Source organism: Rhineura floridana, chromosome 7, assembly GCF_030035675.1.
Source record: "Rhineura floridana isolate rRhiFlo1 chromosome 7, rRhiFlo1.hap2, whole genome shotgun sequence".
Classification (NCBI taxonomy): Eukaryota; Metazoa; Chordata; class Lepidosauria; order Squamata; family Rhineuridae; genus Rhineura; species Rhineura floridana.
In genome coordinates, this window is record NC_084486.1 from 73,533,448 (window position 1) to 73,559,273 (window position 25,826).

At 42.6% G+C, this 25,826-nt stretch overlaps 1 protein-coding gene across 5 annotated transcripts in view; it reads right to left on the reverse strand.

Moving 5' to 3' along the window:
• Nucleotides 1–1,679: 1,679 nt before the first annotated feature.
• Nucleotides 1,680–25,826, reverse strand: part of TDRD1 (tudor domain containing 1) — a 49,621-nt gene continuing 25,474 nt past the window's right edge. For 4 of the 5 annotated variants that reach the window (XM_061635927.1, XM_061635930.1, XM_061635928.1 and 1 more), the window contains exons 14-25: nt 24,513–24,683; nt 23,571–23,825; nt 22,623–22,745; nt 21,866–21,976; nt 17,725–17,895; nt 9,303–9,557; nt 7,958–8,068; nt 7,134–7,247; nt 4,639–4,806; nt 3,852–4,061; nt 3,608–3,654; nt 1,681–2,531 (exon numbers count right to left, since the gene is read on the reverse strand). In XM_061635927.1, the coding sequence (XP_061491911.1) occupies nt 2,439–2,531; nt 3,608–3,654; nt 3,852–4,061; nt 4,639–4,806; nt 7,134–7,247; nt 7,958–8,068; nt 9,303–9,557; nt 17,725–17,895; nt 21,866–21,976; nt 22,623–22,745; nt 23,571–23,825; nt 24,513–24,683 (1,829 nt within the window). In that variant the 3' untranslated portion in view covers nt 1,681–2,438. Of the gene's footprint in view, nt 2,532–3,607; nt 3,655–3,851; nt 4,062–4,638; nt 4,807–7,133; nt 7,248–7,957; nt 8,069–9,302; nt 9,558–17,724; nt 17,896–21,865; nt 21,977–22,622; nt 22,746–23,570; nt 23,826–24,512; nt 24,684–25,826 lie in introns of all 5 variants that reach the window. The other variant, XM_061635932.1, reaches the window with a different exon arrangement.

Below are 25,826 nucleotides of genomic sequence, written 5' to 3' on the forward strand. Positions count from 1 at the left end.
AGAGGGGCCTATAGATAAAGAAACAATGGATCTAATGTGGAAGTATTGTGTTGAAGAATGAAATGTAAATGTATCATCAAAGAAAAGCAAACATAAATCTGTGAAACTTGTGTAAATAAAGAATAAAGAGAAACTGAACTGAACTGAAACTGTAAATAGAAACTGTAAGAATCCATGTACTGAAATGTATTTGTAATGAAGGTTAATGTTGTAGAAATGTAATAATTGTAACATGATGTTTTGAAGTCTGCAAGTCTCAGGTGGGGGCTGTTGGTCAGTGACGCAGGTTGTGAGACTTACAGATAAGGTTTTTAGCAGAGAGAGAGAAACCTGAAGCAGAAGGGTTAAACTGTGAGAACAGAGTTCCAGACAATCAAGGTCAGTGTGGCTAGCTGAGTGTGTGATAAGCTGGGAACTGGCAGGATCTCGGGTGTGGGGGAAGAATTGTCAATGGAGGAAGATGTCTCTAATGTCTTTGCCTAGTAAAGACTCTTACATGAAACTTGCCTGGCCTGTATTATTCCTGTTCTAAACGGCTCTTGGACTCATACTACGTCTCACCTACACACGCAGTGCGCTACAAATCCATGGGCAGAGAGACCGGAGAACACATTAAAAAAAATGACCAGCTTTGCTTTCAAGCCTGTGTCTTTGCTTTAAGGTGAAATTGATAAACCTGTGCTTTGCTATCAATAAACTTGATAAGCCTGTGCCTTTGCTTTGCTAGAGTGAAACTGACAAGCTTGTGTGTTTGCTTTGCATTAAAAGGATCTCTTGCTTTCTCCCAGGGCTGGGGAGGGAAGGATCCAATACAATTCAGAGGAGGAGGAGGGGATGGATGGCAGGTAGGCACCCTTTAAAGCCCTTGTTAAAGCTGTCCCCACCATCTATGAACAGGTGTAAGAACCTATCCCCATTCTTTCTATGTTATGTTTTACCTCTGATATAAAACTTTCTTTTAAAAAAGTAATGTCCCGGAACACATCTAGTTTGTTAACTGAGGTATTACTGTATTTATATTCTAGCTTTTGCTAGCAACCTATTCACAACATGCAGTGTATAACAAGTTCAGAGTTGCAATTCTTTGTGACTGAAGGCCATGTACACAACAGTTTCAAGAGTATAACTTTCTTGATTTAAAGATTCATAGCACAATCCTATGAATGTTAGAAGAAAATCCCACTGTGTTCAATGGGACGTAGAACCTGCTAATAAAGGAATTCTAATTGGGGCTGTATCAAAGTCCCTGGCAGCCAGGACAGAGGGAGAGCACAGTTTCCACCTCTTTTTGCTGCCCCAGCTCTAGGGTTGGCTCAACAGAGGAACATGAGGATCAGGTCCCTTGCGGGACCAATGCTGCTTTGGTTCTCATATTCAAAGCCTCCAGCACCCTACCTCCACTCTGAAAAAAGATTTTGTGCTACCTACTGGCAGCTGGAAAACCATGGGGAAGGGGGTGCCCAGGTATAGCAGAGCAGGATCTGATTCAGCACATACCCCCATCCCACCCCATGGATCATAATTCTCCCCAACACAACATCAGGGGGAGAGGGGGTTAGGATTGCAGTCTGGGTAAGTTTAGGATTACAGTCTGGAAAAAAAATGCAAGGAGAATCACCTCACTTCTCCAAAAGAGGCAAACAATTCAGAAAATTATTTTTATTAGCTACATTAACTAAATACATTTCCATTTTTCTTTATGTAAAGTCCTAAATACTTTTTGAAAAAGCCATTTCAAATTTAAAATTAGACTAGACATATTAAAAACTTAAAATACAGAATTTTAAACCAAATAATTACGGTCTTCATGGGCTATTTAAATGAAAAGACGTTATATTAATTGCCTTTTTAGCTTGAGTAATTTCTCACAGAATGAAGTACAATTCCCTATATCCAGAAGGCATCATGCCTTTAAATTTCTACTCAGTATCAACACTGAGCAAGGTAATCTTTGTAACATGAATACTGGAAAAAAGGTAATTGGTTACACTGATACAAGGTGAGCAAGAACTGAACACTTCCCTGACCATCCTCTGAAGGGAAGTATGCATTCCAAATGCCAGATAGGGACCAAGCCTTCGTTTATCACAGGCTGTAGTAGCTGCATTAAGTACAGTTGCATTCTATGTGCTTTATCACTAGTTCCATCTTCTGTAAAAAAAAAAATGTGTTGCATTTTTTGTAGTATCTTTCAATAACAACTTCAATATATTGGTGCAGTCAATATTCTACTGAAGTCAGCAACAAAACTTCCACTGAAGATGGTTTTCTGTTATATCTCATACTTTTTGCATTCTGATCTTATTGGTCTTATTACCAAAGACCTTATTTCCAATTAAATATGTTGGACTGCAGGCTTAGGTTAGCGTTCTCAAAAGGCATGGTACATTTTAACTGTACTCTAGAATCATATAATTGCCATTAATTGCAGCCCAGCTTTATCCTTCCAAGGGCTTTATCATTTCAGGAAGTTTATCTTCCCCAAAGCGGTCTTTTAAGAGAAAACAAATAATCTGTTCAAGCTTTGTAACCTATGAGAAGATAGAAACACAGCAGTTACAATGGAACAATTTTATCATATGAGGGGCTCCAACCTTTCTGGCACGGAGAGGGGGTACATTTGGCAAACGGAAAATGTTGTGGACACCACAAAATACCATTTTCACATCAAGTAAAACCAATTATAAGCAGTGGAAAAACCCACCAAAACAAAAATCCATAGGTTACTCCTCCCCCAATTAAATTAGGAAAATAAAAAAGAGCAGGTAATAATACCCTTCCCCAGAAACAAATGAATAAGGCTGGCAAAAACCACTCCAACAAGAACATAAACCAAACACAAGCAACCTCCACCCAACAAAATAAAAAAACCCGGCAAAACTCTCCCAACAGAAAACTGGGCAAAACAAAAATGCAGACTCTATATACACCAAAAGCAGGCAAAAGCACACTCCGGTTAGTCCCCTATTCCTCAACCCTTACCAGGTAAGACTTACTACATAAACACTAGGTCCTAGGTCACATACCACTGTGAGTTATACTCCACTTCTTTTGATGCAAATGATGTACCTCACTGAAGAAATACAAGTTTCTGAAATTATCCTGGACCTACAATATCTGAGCTTCTCTTTTGGGTTTATTCAATCACAATCATCATGCTATTTTTTTTTAATGCAAACACTCAACCCCAAGTATTTTGTAATCCCCAAACCTAGTTACTTCTTTATCTTGAATCCAAAAACACTTCTGTTGGAGGAAGGAAACCTTCAAATCCAGCCTCATCTCTCTCAAAATCAGGTGGAATATACTAAAAATCAGTTTGAAAGTTAATGACATACACCGAGTTTTTGAAGCCAATATTGTTTGCCACCCAAACTTCGCTAGTAAACATTCAGGGTTTTTTTTTGACAGCAACATTTAAAAATCCATGTTTTACACTAGTGATCTTTCCATGTATGTTACACAACTGATCGTCTGACTACTTTTAGCACACTCAATACAGTCTGTAGGTGGATGCATCTTTACACATAAAAACAATCTTTAATTAGCTCTGTAAGCAATCAGCATTGGGAAATAAACAGAACTTCAGTTCCAAATTGAAACTTACTTGCTTTCTCAACTCTGTACAACAGCACTTAGTGTTCTTTGCACATTCTAAAAGAAAAACAAATATGTTTCTTACACCACTGAGCATCATTAACACTGAATATAGCAAGGCATTTCCAATGTAGAAAATTAAAATGCTGACTTAAATATTTGTGTTGTGTGTGTTAAGAGATACCATTTTGAATCCTTTGAGCAAGTATATGCATTATTTTAGCAGATACACAAGCAATTGCCTCTGTACTTACGATTCTCACTGTTGCTATATCTCGCCAAGTTTTCGATTACTAATTGGTCAGCTACATTCAGAATACCGTTTTCACAGTTTTTTTGAACAGTTACTGCATGGATACTCTTGCTAACTCCTTTCACAGTAACTATGATACACTCATTCAGTAAGAGACTTTTCAGCTTCTCTGTTGCTGATATGCACCACTTTCCATCCAGTTCCTTAATTCCTAGAATACAGACAATATTTGTCAAGGCATTTGGCTAGTACAATAAATATTTTTCAACTGAAAATTAAATACAGACAAGCATTAAATTAAAGTCTAGTTTATTGATTGTTTGCAATGCTACAGTGTTTATAAATCTGACTGCTTACAGTACTCTTCTAAATTTAGTACCATTAAAATAATGGAAAGTGCCTTGCTCAGATATGAATACATTTGTACTCCTTCTTTCAGATTAACTCTGCCACCACGAGAATACATTCTGCATACAGTTGAATTTCACATCATGTTCCTAATTCTCATGGTTATGAAGAAATGCTGAAAAGGAGTGCATGGAACACCCTATGGAACATTTCACAATTTAATTTCATATTTGTATTCCACTTTTCTTCCCCAAAGAATTTCCAAGAGTACATTGGGAAATAACATTAGCATTGCTTATTAGTGCACTAACAATTCAAGGGTCTGGTAACATAGGTAACAATATAGAAACAGAAATATTCATGGAAAATATAACTTCATGTTAGACATTTGGTGGGTTTTTTTTTTTTTTTTTGACAAATTAGGCTGGCTGGTTTGTTACCTGCAAGGGAACACTTAAGTATTTGAAAAGGGAGTTCCAAGTAGGGCACAGGTATAGGCAGAAGCCTAGAAAACGGCAACATTTCCACATTGCCATAATCTGCATATGCCACTTTGACTTCTGATGCACCAATTCCCAGAATAACAGCACGGTACCAATTGTCATCACCTAAAAAAGTGAAAAAAAATTAATTCATGACTTAGTTTGGAGGTTTACCATTATATGCACGAAGCATCCAACTGCATATCCTGCTTGTTGAAATTTCTTTTAAATGTGAAACTAGTAAGCATCTTCCTGAAAAGCTAGTCCTTGTAGATATTCATTCCATCTCCATCGGGAGAGAAGAGATCTTTACACAGTTAAAGATAGGCAGAACATTTAAAGATGCTTTTACTTGTATAGCAACCTAACTCTGGGTTTACTTTCTCCCAAGGAAGTAACCGGTCCAATGGACCCAGAGTACAAAGCTAGCACATATGCAGTCCTATTAGCTTATTCTGTGGCCCATGAAAAGAGCAGATACTCCAAGTTACTGAAGACCTACACACATGCAATAAAAATGAAAGCCATCACATTGTCACTCAGCATGGCAGCATCATTCCATGGGAGCAGGGGGATGAAGGCACTGGATAGCGTACAGGTGGGCAAGCGAAGTGGGCATGAGGCAAGCAAGCAAGGTGGGAGAGTGAGGTGGCCTGGGTACGCCACAGAGGAAGCGAGGACAGGCCAGCATAGCTGAGCTGTCCTGCTGTTGCTGCCGGTCCCCCATTGAAAGCCTCAGCTGCAAAAGGCAAGGAGGAGGGAAGTGGCGGGAGAGAACGGTTCCTGAAGTGCTCCCCCAGCTACTCTCCACTGTTCCTGTGATGCTCAGCCAACCACCTTTCTCCTTGCAGAAGAAGGTCTAAAGGAGAGGATGAAGTTTGGCAAGCAGTTTGGGGATGGGATGGAGACGAAGCTTGGAGACCTGTAGGAGGGGGAGGGCAACCTCTTTGAAAGTCCCTGCGTATCTATGTGTTTGGGAGTCTCTCTGTGTGCGTTGGGAGTCCTTGTGTGTGTATTTTTGGGAGTCCCTGGGAGTGTTGGTGCACAAAGCATGCAGGGGCAAAGCCTCTAATATGTGATAAATTCAGGTGGTCATTCAGCGGCTGTAGTAGTAAAGGTTACAATTCGATAAGCTGGACTTCACCAAGAGTTTTTAGTCATGCAGTAAGTTGCCAAGAATATTATTCTTTTCTGCGATGACATATTATGCAAGAATTGGGAGCTACCATCTTTTAAACAGGATAGTGTGAAATGGCTCAGATTTTACTCAAGTCATCCTCCCTTTTTGCAGGCTACAAACTCTACAGGATTACTTTTGACACTTTTACAAAAGCTGGGCGAGGTCATTAGGAGATTTGGAGTGCGTTTCCAGCAATATGCTGATGATACGCAGCTCTACTTCTCCTTTTCATCTTCTTCAGGTGAGGCTGTTAATGTACTAAACCACTGCCTGGCCGCGATAATGGACTAGATGAGAGCTAATAAACTGAGACTCAATCCTGACAAGACTGAGATGCTGTTGGTGGGGGGGCTCTCTGCCCAGATGGTTGATGTCCGACCTGCCCTAGATGGGGTTACACTCCCCCTAAAGGAGCAGGTCCGTAGTTTGGGGGTCTTATTAGATCCGCTCCTGTCACTGGAGGCTCAAGTAGCCTCGGTGACACGGAATGCGTTCTACCAGCTTCGGCTGGTAGCCCAACTATGACCCTATCTGGATAGGGAGAACCTTGCCACAGTTATCCATGCTCTGGTAACCTCTAGATTGGACTACTGCAATGCACTCTACGTAGGGTTACCTCTGAAGACGGTTCGGAAACTTCAGCTGGTGCAGAATGCTGCGGCCAGAGTTCTTACTGGGACAAAAAAATTTGATCATATAACACCTGTCCTGGCCCAGCTGCACTGGCTACCAATATGTTTCCGGGCCAGATTCAAAGTGTTGGTTCTTACCTATAAAGCCCTTAATGGCATCGGACCGCAATACCTGGCGGAACGCCTCTCCCGCTATGTACCTACCCGGTCGCTGCGCTCGACGTCGAAGGCCCTTCTCCGTGTCCCAATGCATAGGGAGGCACGGAGAACGATAACTAGAGCTAGGGCCTTCTCAGTGGTGGCCCCCGAACTATGGAACGCCCTCCCTGATGAGATACGCCTGGCGCCTTCTTTGTTATCTTTTCGGCGCCAGGTAAAGACCTACCTCTTCGCACAGGCATTTTAAAAATTTTTAAATTTGAATTTAAAATTGGAAAATTTTAATTATGTTTTATTGTGTATTGTATTTACATCCACTTGTATTTTAACCTGTTTTATTATGCTGTACACCGCCCTGGGAGCTTATTGCTATAGGGCGGTCTAAAAATGTAATAAAATAAATAAATAAATAAACCTAATCCCCCCCCCCCCGTTTATAAAGTGATATTTCAGTTTTCTATATATACATTTCATTCTCTCACCTGTGAATCTAGCACAACATGGTTCACCAACTTTTGGTTTGAAACTGTGATCACTCCAAGAATTGCAGTAACCTGCAAGTCCAGTCATTAATTTATGGAGCCTCTGTGGATCTACTAAAATGAAAAAAAAAAGTGCAATATCACTTACCACACACCTGCCCTCAAGAACCTTTCAGGACAAAAATACATTTATAGCATTTGGAAACATGCTACTTAACAAAACTAGTTTCTTGGATAAAATTATGCATAATAAATTATCAAATTTGCAAACCTAAAGGATTTCCTCTTTGTTTGATTCAAAAATGTATGCTTATCAGGATTGTCTTCCTTCATTTCTTCAGTAAATCCAATCCCAAAATTACAATACTTTCAATTGCAGCAGTTTTTAAAAGTAATTTTATGTTAACAAAATATATATACTGCTTGATTGTAAACAGAACCTCTAAACAGTACACAAAAAATAAAAAACACTGCAATTGTCAATAAAACACAATTTTTGAAGTCTTTGCACATTTTTTGGTACAGATACAGAAGTTAAACACACAATGGGTTCAAGATGTAATGGGAAAACATGATTTTTAAAAAAGCATGAAATGATAGTTTAAACAAATCACAGCTCTCCAAATCTGGATGTGATTAGTTAAGATTAGATGTAGAAGGTTCCAGTTTCTTTCTCACAGGAGCTAAAAAGGAGAGGGAAGGATAAGGATGCATGCCCAAGGTTTGCCACGGTTTACACAGTGGAAAACATGGTTTCCTATTATGTCTGAACTGGGCCTGTGTAAAGAAACATATGTCAGCATATAGTTTACTTTAGCTCTTACCTTTCATTTTTGTTGGTACAACATAGAATAAACCAGGGTTTATCACATCTAATACATGAACAGACACAGTTTCATCAACTGGTAATTCTGCTGTTGTCCACTGTTTGCATTCTGTAATATCAGACATGTGAAAATGATTTCTAAAGCATTTTATGTGGCAAACCTCACATATGAAAATTATGTCATTAATTAGATCCCATCTGAGCATGCTAGCCAGGGATTGTGGGTTGTTGCTCCCCCTTGCACTATGGAGGAGTAATCTCCATGTTTATGGTAAATCATTAACTACTGCTTACTGCACGAATGGGCAATCTTGCTGTCTCCACGGGCACAGCAAATGCTGGGCAGTGCTTTTAAATATACAGACATTTATTTATTATTTGATTTATATCCTGTCCTTCCTCCCAGCGGGAGCCCAGGGCGGCAAACAAAAGCACTAAAAACACTTTAAGCATCATAAAAACATACTTTAAAATACATTAAAACAAAACATATTTAAAAACATTCTTTAAAAAAGCTTTCAAGACTTTTTTAAAAAAGGTCAAAAACATTGGTTTTAAAAAAGTTTTAAAAACACATTGAAAGACATGACACGCACTCCTTCAATAAATACTCCCCCCTACACACACACACACTCATTCCTCACTGCTCAGCCACTAGCTGGGCAGTGTATAAATTGCTGGGGGAACAAATGTTAAAGCCTGCCCCTTAGGTTTCTGATGCAGCGTGAGGACAGCGATCTTGTCTGGATCAAAAGCTTTGGGGGAGGAAGTTAAAGCTCCCACCCCGCACTTCCAGTGTGCAGAAGGTTGCTTAGCAGTGTGGTAAAAGTTACCTTTTCTCCACTGCTGATGGGAGGATTGCAATGGCTCCATGGGCTTTGAGAGGCCTCATAGAAAATGGCCAACGGCTGCATGCAGCCCACTGGATGCCCACCTGTGGTTTACTGGGCCACAGGTTTCAGAAATAGATTTATTTATTTATTATTTGATTTATATCCCGCCCTTCCTCCCGGCAGGAGCCCAGATCTGTATCATGGCCTGTTATGAAAAGCACAATACTTCATCGATAATGGATTTTGTGATGTTTGTTTTCTGTTTGAAGTATGTATGTGTACTATTGCTTTGGTTCCTTCAGTTTTTCTACCAACCGCTATCAAGTTTCATTTATATTTCCATCAATGTGGCAACATTTACCAATGAAAGTCCAAAACATGCCTAGTGACCCAGTAATTTCTGTCCTTTGCAACCTAATATGCTCAATGCCGCAGCAGTTATATCATACACTTAAAGAACAATTTTTATAGGTATTCATGCCACTAAAAAAATCAGTAACATTAAATTACCTTGGGAATAATTGGTTGCCAATTCATCTGGCAGCATACTGAGATTTGACAATGTTTCCTTTTTTAAAGCCAATTGTTCATTAATTAAAATTTCACTGATCATTACTGGATTGCCGGTGGAATTGTCAATAAGCTCTACTTCAGCACCATTTGTTGTTAAAGAAACTACTCTAGCCTGAAGCTTCTTCCCAGCTGTGCACATCTGTAGTGTTGCTGTCGCTTCTGTAGTCCATTCCTTATTTATAGGCCTCACACCTGAGAAAAATATTATTTAAACAGTTTTTAGTTACTCTTCAGACAATGTTCTTAAGATCACTAAAAGCTTCAATCCATCACAGTAGCTAGAGAACTTGCATCTCAGTAAACATGAGTAGAACCACACTAAGTTTTTCAGAGGACCATGAAAACTTTAGAGATCTGTTATTGCAACTAAAGCAGCTATCTAAAAATCTGGATTGCCTGCATTAAAAGAAATTTCAAGTTGTCCACTCTCATAATTGTACAGAGCTCTTGCATACAAGTGCATACTCAAAGATTTGTCTCTTGAATACAATGATGAAGCACGATGAAAATGTCGACCCAGTGTGCGGCAGCTGTGAAAAAGGCAAATTCCATGCTAGTGATAATTAGGAAAGGTATTGAAAATAAAACAGCCGATATCATAATGCCATTGTATAAATCTATGGTGCGGCCGCATTTGGAATACTGTGTACAGTTCTGGTCGCCTCATCTCAAAAAGGATATTCTAGAGTTGGAAAAGGTTCAGAAGAGGGCAACCAGAATGATCAAGGGGATGGAGCGACTCCCTTACGAGGAAAGGTTGCAGCATTTGGGGCTTTTTAGTTTAGAGAAAAGGCGGGTCAGAGGAGACATGATAGAAGTGTATAAAATTATGCATGGCATTGAGAAAGTGGATAGAGAAAAGTTCTTCTCCCTCTCTCATAATACTAGAACTCGTGGACATTCAAAGAAGCTGAATGTTGGAAGATTCAGGACAGACAAAAGGAAGTACTTCTTTACTCAGCGCATAGTTAAACTATGGAATTTGCTCCCACAAGATGCAGTAATGGCCACCAGCTTGGACGGCTTTAAAAGAAGATTAGACAAATTCATGGAGGACAGGGCTATCAATGGCTACTAGCCATGATGGCTGTGCTCTGCCACCCTAGTCAGAGGCAGCATGCTTCTGAAAACCAGTTGCCGGAAACCTCAGGAGGGGAGAGTGTTCTTGCACTCGGGTCCTGCTTGCGGGCTTCCCCCAGGCACCTGGTTGGCCACTGTGAGAACAGGATGCTGGACTAGATGGGCCACTGGCCTGATCCAGCAGGCTCTTCTTATGTTCTTATGATTAACATGCTTTAGGAACACATCTCAGCCCACAGCAAGAAAGGGTACCAGACACACCCTCTGAGGCCACTGATGAGTGAAAGCATAAGTACATCTGCTTAGTTCAAGCCCTAAAGGGCCCTAAAATGGACCATTAGTCTCACCTGAAGGGTGATTTTCATAGGAGGTAGGCCATCAAAGCGGGTAGTGATTCCACCTATCGTCCGAAGGCAAGAATGTTTCTGAAGTCAAGACTAGGGGCGTCAGGCCCCTCCCACTCTCCAGTTCATTCACAGCGAGATATCTAAAAATGCAGGAAAAAAGGCCAACGGGCCTACCGGCAAGAGCATAACATAATAGCAACATTCATAATAATACGATTCTAACATAACCGTAATAGGAGTCTTGACTTCACTAATAAACGTAATAAAATAGTGTAACATAACAGGGATATCAAAAACAATCCCCAAGACTATCAAAGCATCCAGGTTTCCTCCAACTGGGAGGGTCATGATGGCCTACCTCCTATGAAAATCACCCTTCAGGTGAGACCAATGGTCCATTTTCCATAGGAGGTAGGCCATCAAAGCGGGATGTACCAAAGCAGCCCATAACAGGGAGGGACCACCCACATGCTAATCATCATTAAGAACCTGTTGCAACACTCGTCTGCCAAAAGAGGCATTGGCAGAGGCATAACGATCTATTCTATAATGCCTTATAAACGAGTGTGGGGTAGACCAAACGGCTGCTCTGCAAATATCAGCAACAGGAGCATTAGCAGCAAAAGCAGCCGTAGTGGCAGCTGACCTAGTAGAATGAGCTGTTATACTAGGTGGAACAGGAAGCTTAAGGGACTCATAAGCTAAGGTAATACATGCTCTCAACCAGCGGGATAAGGTAGAGTTAGCAACTTTATGCCCCATAGAGCGTGGATTAAAGGATACAAACAAAGACTCAGTCTGTCGTATATCCTAGGTCCTGGAGAGGTAGGTCTTGAGAGCCCTCTGAACATCCAACGAATGCCAAGCCTTCTCTAGATGATGGGTAGGATTCGGACAAAATGAAGGAAGAACAATGTCCTGGTTGCAATGGAAAACTGAATTGACCTCGGGGCGGAAAGAAGGATCAGTTTTCAGCACAACAGAATCCTTGTGAAATACACAGAGATGGCAAGCAGAAGACAATGCACCCAGTTCCGACACTCATCTCGCAGAAGTGATCGCAATCAGGAACAGGACCTTGAAGGACAGCAGACGTAAAGGCACAGTCCTGAGGGGCTCAAAGGGAGGGCGTTGTAAGGCCTGCAGAACCTTTGACAGACTCCATGAGGGAAAACGGTGGACTACAGCTGGTGAGCATAGAGCAGTGCCTCTGAGGAATCGTTTGATGAACGGATGTGAGGCAATAGGGGCACCAGTGGAGGACACTGAAAGAATGGACGACAGAGTGGACGCATGTCGACGCAATGTGTTGGGTCTAAGTCCCATCATGAGGCCCCTATGAAGATATTGCAGCACTTGTTGTACTGTAGCCTGTGAAGGATCGAGGTGCTGAGTCTGACACCACCTGGAAAAAAGCCACCCAAGTATGTTGATATATATGGGTGGTGGATGGTCGTCTCGAGGCTAGAATAATGTCAATGACAGCGTCCGACAGTCCAGCCGACCTCAAATGTCGCCATTCAAAAGCCACGCTGTTAGGTTGAGCCACTTGGGGTCCTGATGACATACTGGGCCCTGGGATAGGAGGTCTGGCCTGACTGGGAGTGTCCAAGGTTCCGTCACTGACATTGCAAGAAGGTCTGAGAACCACGGTCGACGGGGCCAATATGGTGCTATCAGAACCAGTCATGCCCTCTCGCGCCTCGTCTTCCTCAAGGTTCTGGCTAGCAGTGGAATGGGAGGGAAGGCGTACAACAGGCCATCCGGCCACGGTATTGACAGAGCATCCACCGCTTCCGCTGTCGTGTCCAGGTATCGTGCGAAGTACCTGGGGAGCTGGCAATTGTGACTGGAAGCAAACAGGTCAACTGAGAAGAGGCCGAATCGACGCTGGAGAAGATGGAAAATGGTTGGATGAAGTTTCCATTCTCCTGGAAAGACTTGTTGTCTGCTGAGCCAGTCCGCTGTCACATTCCAAATACCTCTGAGATGCTCTGCTTTCAAGGACTGTAGATTTTGTTCTGCCCAGTCGAAGATGAGGTAAGCTAGATCCTGCAAGGAACGCGACCTCGTTCCTCCTTGTCTGTTTAAATGTGATTTCGCACACGTGTTGTCGGTTCGAATGAGGACATGGTCCAAGGGGAACAGAGATTGAAAATGGAGCAGAGCAAAGTGGACAGCCTTTAGTTCCAGCCAATTGATGCTCTGAGTCTGTTCTGCTGCGGTCCAAACCCCTTGAACATACTGAGTTGCAGTGGGCCCCCCAACCGAGGAGACTGGCATCTGTGGTGATGACAGTCCTGTGGGGTTCTCTGAACGGAGTGCCCTGGGTGAGATGTTTTACCCTCATCCACCAGCGGAATGACAAACGCAGTGTGTGGCTCAATGGAATTGGTCGATGGCTTGAGCTGGCAATGTCATGTTGGAATGGCAGCAAGGCCCACTGTAGCTGGTGAGTATGAGCTCGAGCCCATGGAATAATATGAATGGTGGACACCAACATTCCTAGCGCCCTGGCTAGAAGCATGACGTCTGCGGATGTTTTGTGCATCAGAGATCTTGCTATGTCTGTGATAGCAGTTATGCAATCTGGGGACAGGAACACAGTCGCTTGCAGGGTGTCCAACATTGCTCCTAGGTGTTGCAGACGTTGGGTTGGTTGTAGATGGCTTTTGTCGAAGTTGACTAGCCAACCGTGGGCCTGTAAGACATGTAGCGTGAGTGTTAGGTGACGATGAGCCCGATCCCTAGAATTCGCCCGTATTAGAAGATCATCCAGATAGGGGTAGATGTGGACCCCTTGAAGCCTAAGGTAAGCCACTAGTATGAGTAGCACCTTGGTAAACACTCTCGGAGCAGACGAGAGTCCGAACGGCATGACGCGATATTGGAAGTGCTGGGAGCCAAAGGCTAAACCAAGAAATTTTCTGTGGGCTATGCAAATAGGCACATGGAGGTACGCTTCCTTTAGATCAATAGAAACCAGGAAGTCTCCTTCGTGCAGGCTGTCTGTAATGGAGTGGAGGGATTCCATTTTGAACCTGCGATACTTTACGAAACGGTTAATGAACTTGAGGTCCAATACCGCCCTCCATGAGAGATCTCGTTTGGGCACAGCAAATAGGAGGGAGTACACCCCTTCCGACCTCTCTGCAGTAGGGACTGGCTCTATCGCCGCTATGTCCAAGAGGTGACGTATCGCAGTCTGCATGATGCAATGCCTGGCTGGTGCCCTGGGACAAGGGGAGGGATGAAACTTGTCTGGAGGTATTGCCCAAAACTCAACTGCATATCCATAACAAAAAAGATCTCTGATCCAGGAGATCTGAGTCAGACGTAGCCAATGTTTGCCAAATAGAAGAAGTCTGCCCCCAACTGGTATTATATTAATACTGTCTGCGCTGGCGAGACCCTCCCCTGTATGAGGACGTTGAGGAGCCTCTGCGGCCCTGGTACTGACCTCTACCCGGGAAACGTCGGTTCCAGCCTCCTCTGGAGGAGCGGAAATCATATGTTGGGAACTCACGGCCTCGTCCCCCGTTCCTCGAAAGGGCTGAGACGTGCGGTACGAAGCGAAGCGTCTAAAAGGTCTGCGCTCAATGTTTCTGACGGTGGCCAAGACAGGTTTTTGAGTGTCCTCAGGGTCAACAAGCACCGCCTTTAGTGCCTCCTCGCCGAAAAGTAATGACCCGGCATAAGGTGAACGAGATAGATTAACTCTGGCAGTAGAGTCAGCCTGCCAGTGACGGAGCCAGAGGGTCCGTCGGGCAACAACCTGAGCCGCCATGGCTCGTGCTCCTAGCTGATTTGCGTCCAAAGTGGCGTCGGCTACGAAAGCAGCTGTTTTGTGCAATTTTAGTAGCGATCTTCGCAGAGAGACAGGATCTGGATTGGGATCGTCGATGAGGTCGTCCAACCACATCATCGTGCCCTGGCGAAAATAGAGGCTGATGTAAATGCACGCATAGAAAAGGCGATGGCCTCATGGGTCTTGCATAAAGCAAAGTCCAGTCTGCGTTCAGTGGCATCCTTTAAATGAGATTCTCCTTCTCTTGGCAAAAGAGATCTGGAAACTAAGCTGGAAATTGGCTCGTCTATGCCAGGGACAGCCAGTCTGGTAGAAAAGTCCGGGGCCAAAGGATAAAATCTGTCCGCAATGTTATTAAATCGGCGTGCTTGTAAAGGGTGAGACCATTCATCCTTGGCCAGTTTAGCGATGGGGTCTGGCACAGGAAGATAGTGTTCTGTTGGAGCGGGGGATTTCAAGACCCTGGCCCCTTTTAAAGAGGGAGTAGAAGCTGCAGTGGGAGTGGATTGAAGGCCTAGGGTGTTCAACACTCTGCGCGCAAGAGGCGGGTAGTCTGAGGCATCGAAGAGACGATAGGATGTATCCTGCTCATGTTCCGGATGGTCACTCCAGTCGTCTCCTTCGTCTTGCAGCGCGAACGCGGATTCCTCCGCACAAGAGACGTCATCAACAAACCTGCCCCTGGCAACGTCAAACGGATTTGGGGAACATGAAGGGTTCGTCTCACTGTGAGCAAATTGGTCCCCACTGTGTGGAGGTCTAGCGGGAACTTGCGATGGTGACTGTCTCTGAGCGAAAAACGACAGCATGCCCTGAAGTTGAGTAATGAACTCCTGGACAGCTGCAGTCCCGGAGATGTAGCCAGTTGCTCTTGGATAGGCGGAAGTGCGGACGGCCCCACAGGTAGTGAAGAAGAGTAAGCCCCGGGTTGGGTGACCGTTGGCTGCTCAGCAAAACCAGGGGAGTCCTCCTCATCAGAGGACGCAGCAGGAGAATGAAAGAGGGTAGTTAAGTGTGCATGGATTGACCCCTCTGGAACTAGAACAGAGACATAGCGGGGCCGATTGGTTGTGCTGTGGCTGGAAAGATGTTTGGTTTTGGCAGCCGCTTTAGGATGCTTATGTTTGACCGCCTTAGGTGGATTAGGCTTGGTCGTCTGGTTTGCCTCTGGCTGTTGTTTCGGCTTGGTTGCCTGGGTTGTCTCTGGCTGTTCTGCCATCATATATTTTAAGGGTAGCAGTACACGGCACATGACTGGGGCAGAATGCACTGGCTGATGGCTAAGTACACTGCCACGATGGGGCAGAATGTACACTATGAACAGACTTAGTACACGGCCACAGATGGGGCAGAATGCACGTCCAGATAGCGTGGCACAGTATCAACAGGTGTGGTACAATATAGAGCAGAAGTAATATTTGCACAGCTTGACCCAGTATCAACAGCTGTAGTACTCGTCCACGGATGGGGAGAATGTACAGTCCAAACAGCTTGTATGGTATCAACAGCCTTTGTACACAGCCACGGATGGGGCAGAATGTACAGTCCAGACAGGGATTATATGGTATCAGTGCCTTGCGCGCTAGGTATCAGTTAGTCTGGTGCACCATAGTGCAGTATTAATAGTTTGATGAAATAGGCACAGATGCACAGGAGTTGTAGCAGTAACAGTCTTTGTACTGGTTCAGATAGAAACAGTAATCAAATAGTTGCAGGGCCAGCAGCAGAAGCAGAGTTAATGAAGGAACCTATATAAAGTGATAGAAGCCTATCTGTAACACACAAACAGGGGCAGATCACACAGGGGAAGCTGACAGGAGTTCTGGACTCTGGTATCCACAGCCCGTGTAAGGGGGCCCCCCCTTGCAATACTAGTGGGCTAGCAGAAAGAGCGGGGAAAAACGGACAATCAAAATGGCACCCGCGAAAAGAAGCGGGGAAAAGGGCCAATCAAAAAAAGGCTAGAAACTGGTGAAGAAGCAATGGCGGTTAGGGAAGCACCGAAGAGCTCAAAAAACACCTTCAAAGGAGACGATCTAATGGCGCGGGGCTGATAAGCACGATCGCAGCTAGAGAGCGGGCTAGCTCTGTATTGCCGCGGGACAGTCTCAGCTGGCAAGGAGAAAGACGGAGCCGCAGCTGCAGGCTCTGAAGGCAGTCGCGGCGAGCTTTAAAATGCCGCAGACCGAGCTGGAGGGAGGCGGGATAGTTCAAGTACAGTGGACACTGAATAGGGAAAACTGCAGGCGCAGGCTTTGAAACTGGCGCAAAAGGGTTAAAGAGGAGGAGGACGGCAGTGCGAGAGCTGTAACGGCAGGCTGCCGGATTAAGTGAGCGGCCGCCTGCTGAGGAGGGGAAAACCGCAGCCGCGGTCTCCCGAAATGGCCGTTCAGAAAGGCAAGGAGCTGCAGCAGCAAGCTCCTGTAAAAATTAGTGTCCGCCGCCTCTAGAAGAGAGGACCGCAGCCACGGTCTCTCTGAAGTGCCGTCAGGCGCTCACTGGGGAAGAATCAAGGGGAAAATAAAAACCCTGCAAGAAAATCCCCAGGGGAAACAATCGAATTTTAAACAAGTGTGAACAACCAAATAAAGGATGAAGACAAGACAGGGAAGGACAAAAACGTACAGAAGTACACAGAAATCTCCCACCCTGTCACAAAAACACGAAAGACTTATCTAAGCTAAGCAATAATCTCAAACTTGTTCGGTATGAAGGCAAGAATGAACTGGAGAGTGGGAGGGGCCTGACGCCCCTAGTCTTGACTTCAGAAACATTCTTGCCTTTGGACGATAGGTGGAGTCACTATGCGCTTTGATGGCCTACCTCTTATGGAAAATAGTGAAGATTAATGAGAGAGGAAAACAGATTCAAAGCAGGCACGGATATGGGGGCAGTGGTTTGTTAATTGTTAGTTAAACAGAAATATGGTTTTAACACAGTGTTAACTTCTTGTCTCATTTACAGTTCAAAAGATCAGTGAGATTTGTTTCAGTCATAGACTAATATGTATAGAACACAGCAAACCAGAATATAAAATACAATACTGATAAAAGTATAAAAACCTCTCAGACCCCATATAGAACTGGTAAGGTTCAATATTTCTATTCAAGTAAGGGAACTGTACCTGACAGCCAACATCTGATTGCTTGAAATGGGAGTTTCATAAATGCAGATGAAATCTGTCTGACTTTGTCCAGAGTAACCTCTTCACAATTTCCATAATCCACAAACAGAACTTTAAATGATTCAAATGAACTGGTCTCTTTCACCAAGGCACGATACCATCTACCATCACCTAAATTAAAATAAGATGAACACAAAGATCCTGTACTAATTAATAAGCATACAAATAACTTGCTCTCATAAAAAATAGTTTGATTTTTGCTTCATGTCTTACTTACACGTACACAGATAAAAGCAGATTCATGCTATCCTTCTATTTCACAGTGATTCCATTTTTAGTCAGTCATTAAAGTTAGTACTTTTCTTGCATTAACAGAGTAACATCCTATTCAAGAATAATAAAAAATAATATCCATACCGTGACACACTTTCAGCCTTGAAAAGAACTTGGTGTGGAGAGAGACTACCATCAAAAGATGGCTGCTTCGATCTACCATGCCCCACACTCCAGCCCTAGGAATTTTCTTAAGGGAGTAGCTGCTAGGCGAACTGTGAGGGGGTTTCTAACCTTTTGAATCTAGCTGCAGGGAGGGGGTTGTCTAGGTACTACTCTGGGATATTAATTGACCTATTGGTAAGTATTGTGCTTAGTTCAATTTTGATATGTTTTAAACAAATGTTTAAACTCTCGGCTTAAGAATTTTACAACATTGTGTATTACTGTTATTGTAATATTGTATTTTTACTGAATTTCTTGCAAACTGCTTTGAGCATAAATGTGCAGAATATACAGATTAAGCAATTTTTGCTTGACTATTTTACTGCTGCTTGATTCGACTAATCAGAATTAGACACATTCAGTTTTACACTGGTATTCAAAATTTACCATTGAGAATTTTTCTAACACAGATCATTTTTGCTTTTTAAACTTGAAATATCTGTGGCAACAGAGGAAGGGTTTAACCTCCTACTTGCTCAGAACGTATTGTGTGCATTAGCTGTTTGTACTATACTCTCTCCTAGGAAACCCTTCCCCAGTTCTGTACTATGGCCAAGCTGAAGACAGAAAAACAAAAATATAGTTAAAAGGAAAAAAAATAAAAAAACAGCTATGACCTAGGCACTGAACTGAAACCCTCTTGTGGTGTGCTGTTGGATGAAACTGATGATCCACTTGAAGATATAAAATGAGAACAACCATTGAATATTTAGCAGATGTGCAGATCTTTGTACTTCTGAGCACCAAATACCAGTATTCTGTTCTCTGTTTAATGTGGGAGGTATCCAAATTGGATAAGTCAAAGCTATGCAAGATCCTGGTGAACTAAATGGTTGCACTATGGAGGAGGAACACGATTAGCATTCTTCTCCCTAATACCACCTCAAAAGAAACAAGCACGCTAGCCAAGAACCAAGTGGTGGTTCCACCAATTTCTACAATTGGTTCATTTGTTGATAGAATTGCTGAACTGGTTGCTGCTTTGGTAGAGAAGACTGCAATATTAGCGTGGTATGGATTCTACTGTTTCATAAGCTAAAGCGATGTAGCTCTTGAGCCATCATGCTACTATGGCATTGGATGCATTTCTTCCCACAGAGCTGGGGTGAAAGGACTCAACTGTCTGAAAGAGGCCATGCGATGCATGGAATTTCAGTTGCTGTGTATATCTAGTATGCCCAGTAGAGTGAAAAGGTTTGGGACAGAAGATGGTAGAATGAGCATTTGCAACCAGTGAGCACAAGACAAAAACTTATAAAGGTTGTGGCCTGATGACCACCTTGTCCTACTGGCATATGCTTTATAGTCCTTTATGTATAAGGCATTGATCTCACATACTTTTCTGGCCAAGGTTATCACTATAAAGCAGACTATCTTGAACAAGTCTCACTGCTTTTAAGAGGAGAGGCTTTAGCTAAAGCTTGTAGAACAAAGTGAAGATTCCAGAAGGGGAATTTTTGTACTGTCAGTAGACTAATGATGGTCTTCAGAGAAATCTCATAAGAGTGTGAAAGATGAATAGGTGGAATCCCAATTGGATAGCACTGTGAAAGGGCACCTGTCTTTTTAAGGTGTTTGACTTAAGATCTAAGTACAGGCTTGACTGCAGGAAGGCTAGAAGCTCTTGAAGGTTTCCTTCCTGTAGTTACATTTGCACCTTTTGGTGAAAGCCCTCCTAACTTCATAGATGCGAACAGCAGACTAGATTTTTCTTTGAGTTGGCAAGTCTTTTCTGTTCAAAGGAACTAGTCTGGGTCATTGACAGGTGGACTTGTTCGGAAAACCATGGTTTCCTTGGCCAGTACAGGGTTGTATGCTTATTTCATCCACATTTGCCAACAGAGGTGTTGTGTGTTTAGGCGTGTGTGTGTACAAGTACAGCAGGGTCAGGTTAATGCCAGTGCGCCTGTGGCTTCTGCCCCCTTGGATCAGAACTTGTACAATAATCTTCGGGTCTTGAGATTTAATGGGGAAGTGAAATTGTGATGGGGGATTGAAATGTGTCTGAATAGCTGTGCAAATGAATTGATTGTGATTCCATTTACTCAACAGCTGATGATCTGGCATGTGAAAAAATCTGCTTGATGGTGTGACTGTCGTGATGGTTTAAAAGGTTGGCTTCTGCTCATGTTAAGAAAGCCTCCACTTCTAGTGAAGGAGCAGAATCTAGGCTGTGCCCACACATTAAGTACTTTCAATTTTATGCCTCACTACTGGATGATGCTTGATGGAATGTTTGTTTTCCCCTCTCCTCAATTAGTTCCAGAAACCTGAGGTCCCTCGTGAGAATGTGTTGGCATTTGTGTACCTCTGTCTGTGCACCTTTAAAAATAAAGTCCAAGGAATTGCAGATAGTAAACATCCCTCAAAGTCATTTCAAAAACAGTCAATTTAATTTGATTTCTGAACTACAGAGTATTTGAGAAGTATATCAGAGGAGAAAGAAGTAAAAATGTGAGGTCAGATGCAGTTGTTTTTTAAAAAAACCATTAACTACAAGTGCCTAGTTGAGGTTCCTCAGGGTGTTTATAAGTAATGAACATTATTAAATCCACTCCATGGAACTATTAAGCATCACTTTAGAACAGAGCTATCTACCCTCACTTTACTCTGACCTAGCAGTTGCTGTTTCCTCTCCTCTTCCCCCACCCGTGCTAGGCAGAAGACTCAGTTAATCGAGAAACAGAGCACTTTTAAGTTTCCCTTAAAAACAGAACATGTGCAACAGCCCAATAAGGTGTGCCTCATCAGGACAAAGCTGCTGCATACTGAGAGGGAGATAGGGAAATCGAGGGGTGGATGTCACCTGCACAGCACTGATGTCTTCTCTGCTGCCTCCCACTGCCTCTGCTAAGGAGGCATCTGCAGCTACTCTTATGGAAGTATGGGCTAGTGTGGAGCTAGATGGCACCACACAAATGCTACCACAATTCAGCCATATAATGTGATTCAGTGCGTCCAAGTACAGGTAACATGCGGTTTTATATTGGATTTACTTCCCTTACTAGATGTGCCCTATATCAGGAAAATCCGAGTTTAATGTGCCAAAAGTATGGCTAGTTAGTTGGATGAGGATGTCGTGTGAATGACACCAAAAAATTAAGGCACATGCAGCTTCAACATCAAACTCCCATGTGGGTGAGCTTTGAGTTCCCTCTTGGCTGTTTATGCAGGTGGCAACCTCTGATGTACTTTCTTCTCTGCAGGTTTGCTCAGCAAATACTTTTTTGTTGGAGTCATGAGGAATGTAGGCAATGGAAAAGAGAAGTGGCAAAAGAAAAACAGTATACTTTTTAAAACAAATACATAAATTACAACAGTCTGAAAATAAAAGGAAAAAGGAGGTAAGGAATTTTCCTTGAGGAAAAGCAGGAGAGGAGGCCTCAAGAACTCTAAAGAGGTTAGCTTCTGTTTGCACCATTTGGTTAAGGTCTTTCTAGAAGTTTCAATACTTCTGACTCCTGAGTGATGACAAGGAAGAACAGGAAGAGCTTCTTCGGGGAGGGTGTACTATGAAGAGCTAAGTCACACAATTCCCTGCTTTCTAAGCAAGTATCCCGTTGGATACTTCCCACAGCAAACAGATAAATGCAATTCCTGTAAAACATCAATGTAACGCACAACAGAATGAGCAGGAACTTACCAGAGAAATAAGCACAGCACAGGTCTCCCTTTTTTACTTTGGAAACGTTAGTGACTGTTTTCTGGCAGTACTCTGCTAAAGACATATTGAGTTCTTTTAAAGCATTCAAGCCTGCAAAATTAAGATTGAAATTGTACAATTAAGCATTATCAAAAGTTTAATTACAACAGTCTAGTAGTGCTTCCAATTTATGACTTAAGTCAGCTAAAACTTCATAGTTAAACAAATATGGAAGAGTTCTATCAAGCAATTCTACTATTGCGATAGTACTACATATAAACCATATGACATGAAGTTTGAAGTAGTATAACAATTATGGTATTGACTTTGAAAACAACTTAAATATACAGCTATTAAATAAGCTAGCATGTAGCCAGCGTCATTATCAATTCTGTCTGAATTCCCCTACTTTATTGTATTCACAATTTTATGGTGAAGAAAACCAAACAAGATATATGTACAACAGTATGATAGAACATCCTCTCAATCTTCTCTACCTCTATACAAAATGGAAGAGAATGCTCCTCAAGGACCAGAAGAATTCTGGCCTAGGTGAACTTGTTTGCATGTGTGAGTGAAACAAGCAATGAGACGTCTGCCAGCTCCCCAAATCATGCTTAGTTAAGCAAACTGGATAGATATGAAAGTGACAAGCCTGAGTGCAGGAGTGTGTGGTTGAAAGGGAGCTATAGAACTTTGAAATATAAAGCCAACACATAAGAACAGGGCACTCAGAGGGGGGGAAAGGAAGATGTACCGTCACTGTTTAACAACTGGCAATAGAACTCGCTGGGGTTGTACAGCACACACACCACCACATTTACCACCTGTTCAGCTGTTAACGTGACCCAGGACCAATCAAGTTTGTCCAGTTGTTGACCTATGCATAAATACAAAATATAAATAACCTTATTTCCCCAATGCCCATTCTGCAGGTGCTATAAAACGATTTCCATCAGTAATTACAGCTAATGTATTTCTCATTTTTTCTTTTTTAGCACTTGCAGTGTCTGAACTAAGTTTCACAGGGAGATTAGGATAGAAGTTGTGTGAATATTATAATTTAGGTGCAATGAAGGGAAAAATATAAAATTCTGCACACACTGAAGGAAAAAGAAGGACTTAAGGCTGCTCCTAAACCCCAGAGTGTTGTTTACTATAGTAGGGGCCTGCTTCTCGGCATTCCGCTAATACGGTGCCAGCAGGGTGATCAGCTGGAGTGGAGGCTGGAGCTCCCCGTGCCGGAAGAGGGGAAGATCAGCTGCAGCATGCTCCAGCTGATCTTCTCTTCCAGCATGATCAGACTCCCGTGCTGCAGCTGATCTCACTGCAGGAGGGGAAGATCTGCAGCTGATCTTCTCTTCTGACATGATCAGACTCCCGTGCTCCAGCTGATCGCACCGGAGGAGGGGAAGATCAGCTGTAGTGCATTACAGCTGATCTTCTCCTCCAGCACGATCAGTGGGTTAGGTTCCAGACCGCCGCGCTACAGCTGATCTTCTCCTCCTCAGCGCGATCAGCGGGTTAGGTTCCAGACCCCCATGCTACAGCTGATCCGCTTTTGGCGGTTTTCACTTTTTGGCAAGGGTCTGGAACCTAACCTGCCGTATGAGTGGGGCCCTACTGAATTGTAATAATCAAACTAAAGAACTAGTATAGGACAGATTCTCAAGCTAGCTACAGTAGCAACTTTTCACACACTTACCACTAATTTCTTGCAATGTTCCAGTACTTGTTTCAACCACTGTTGAGATAATTGTGGTTTCTTCCATTGCAAACCCCAACTCTAAAAGGCATTTAGCCACATTTATTGTTGGAGTCATGGATTCATCTATAAGTTCTACCACAAAAGTTTTTTCCTTCTTATCTCTTACTCTTATATTGACCACTTTATTTTGCACCAGCTTCTTCATGACAGAAGTTGACTCTGTGGACCAGATTCCAGATATTGGCTTCACACCTGGGAATAAGAGGGTTTTTTTTTAATTGTCACCCTTTTACAAGTTAGATCTTTTGTGTTTTTTTACAGCTGGATTACATATACCAAGCACTATCCTTATAAACAGCAACATAGTATATTTCTAACATTTTAGATCAGGTCCCAATTACCTTTTAAGGTATTTGCATATCCACCACTCTATTATAGATTTCACATTCCCAAATACAAAATGACACACAAGATGTTCCTTTAATGTCAGAAGCAGCTACACTAATATTGAAGCACTGCTGGCCCTTTCTGCTACTGTGCCTCTTACTACGTTTGCAGGAGTGCCAGGCTATTCTGCTCAGTTCTAAGCATTTAGTACTAGAGCCTCAGGGACTACAAGATTTCAATGGCAAACTTTAAATGAAAGGAATTAACATAGTAATCAGTATACATATAAAAAGTTATTTGCTATCATACACTCCAAAATCTCCCACCTCAGAAGGAACCTCACAGCTGCTTTGTATAGCTTGCATCACATTGATGCATGTTTCTGATGGGTCTGTATCCAAATCCCGAAGCTGTACTTGTTACAAATTCTATGGCACAGCTCAACCTTGCATTTTGTCTACTCGTGCTTCCTCTTGACTTTCCTCACTAAAGCAGCAAAATAATAGTTGCATCTGCTATTTTCAATGTGTATTTACTCATTTTGGTTGATACCTGCTAGGGTGCACTTTATAGCCTGTACTGGTAACTCCATTAATTTTGGAATGATTGGTCTAAGTTTAGTTAATTGAAGGACTTCAAAGTTTCCATAGTCTACATAGCCCACTAGAGCAGTTTTCTCTGAGACGTAGGACAAAACTGATGCACGATACCATTGGCTGTCTTCTGGAAGACAAAAATGCATTTGTCATGTAAAAATCATATTGACTAACAGCCCCATGTTAGACTGATTTTTGCTGCACCTGCACAAGCAGTGGCTTTCATTGCTGCAGTACAAACCTTACTCAATACTAGCCAAGCTAGTTCTTCCGCACACAGCAGCACAATTGCTACCTAAAAAACATCATGGGCACAGATCTGCATTGACTTCTCCAGTCAGAAAGGATGCTGTAATTCAGGGCCAACAGGGATTCTGCTGCTTCTGATTGATGTGCCTAACTGTCCCTGTGTGGCCGGCCAGCTGTACTGCAGAAAGGGCAGAAGAAAGCTGCTGGCTCAGCAGTGCCAACAGCCATGTAATTGTTTTGATTAATTGTAAACCAAAGATCAACTGAAAAATGCTCCCATATAAAATGCCAGACACTAGCCATTGGCCAATAAAAAGCAAGTACAAAAATTCCATTGAAGAGCTGAACCTCCATTTTCTGCATATAGCTAAAAAAGCTGGCAAGTCCCTGGCATGCACATGTAAATCAACAGAAGAGAAACTGAGCTGAAATCTCATATTCCACGACAATTCCACAGCGTATCCCAACAATTATTTAAGTTAATTCTGCCTTGGAAGAACTATTATATAGGCACACAACTACATTGATAAGATACCCATGAATTATCTATTCAATCCTCATTCTTTCCGACCTTCTCTGCTGCCTTTGCACTGTTGACTATTCACTTCTGTTCAACTCATTCTGACCTAGGTCCCCATGATTCTGATTTCAGATGTTTCTCTTCCTACCAAAGTGTTTTTCAATGGTTCCTTAAAGGGAAGCTCTTAGCCTGTTGCCCCTTTCTGTTCCCCCCCCAGATATATATATATATATGTTTTAAATTGTTTTTAACATATATGTGTTTTAAATTGTGTATTTGTTTTAATGTTTTTGATTGCTGTAAACCGCCCAGAGAGCTTCGGCTATGGGGCGGTATACAAGTGTAATATATATTGATTGATTGATTGATTGCACTTGTATACTGCCCCATAGCCAAAGCTCTCTGGGCGGTTTACAGCAATCAAAAACATTAAAACAAATATACAATTTTAAACACATATATGTTAAAAACAATTTAAAGCACAATTTTAAAATTTAAAAC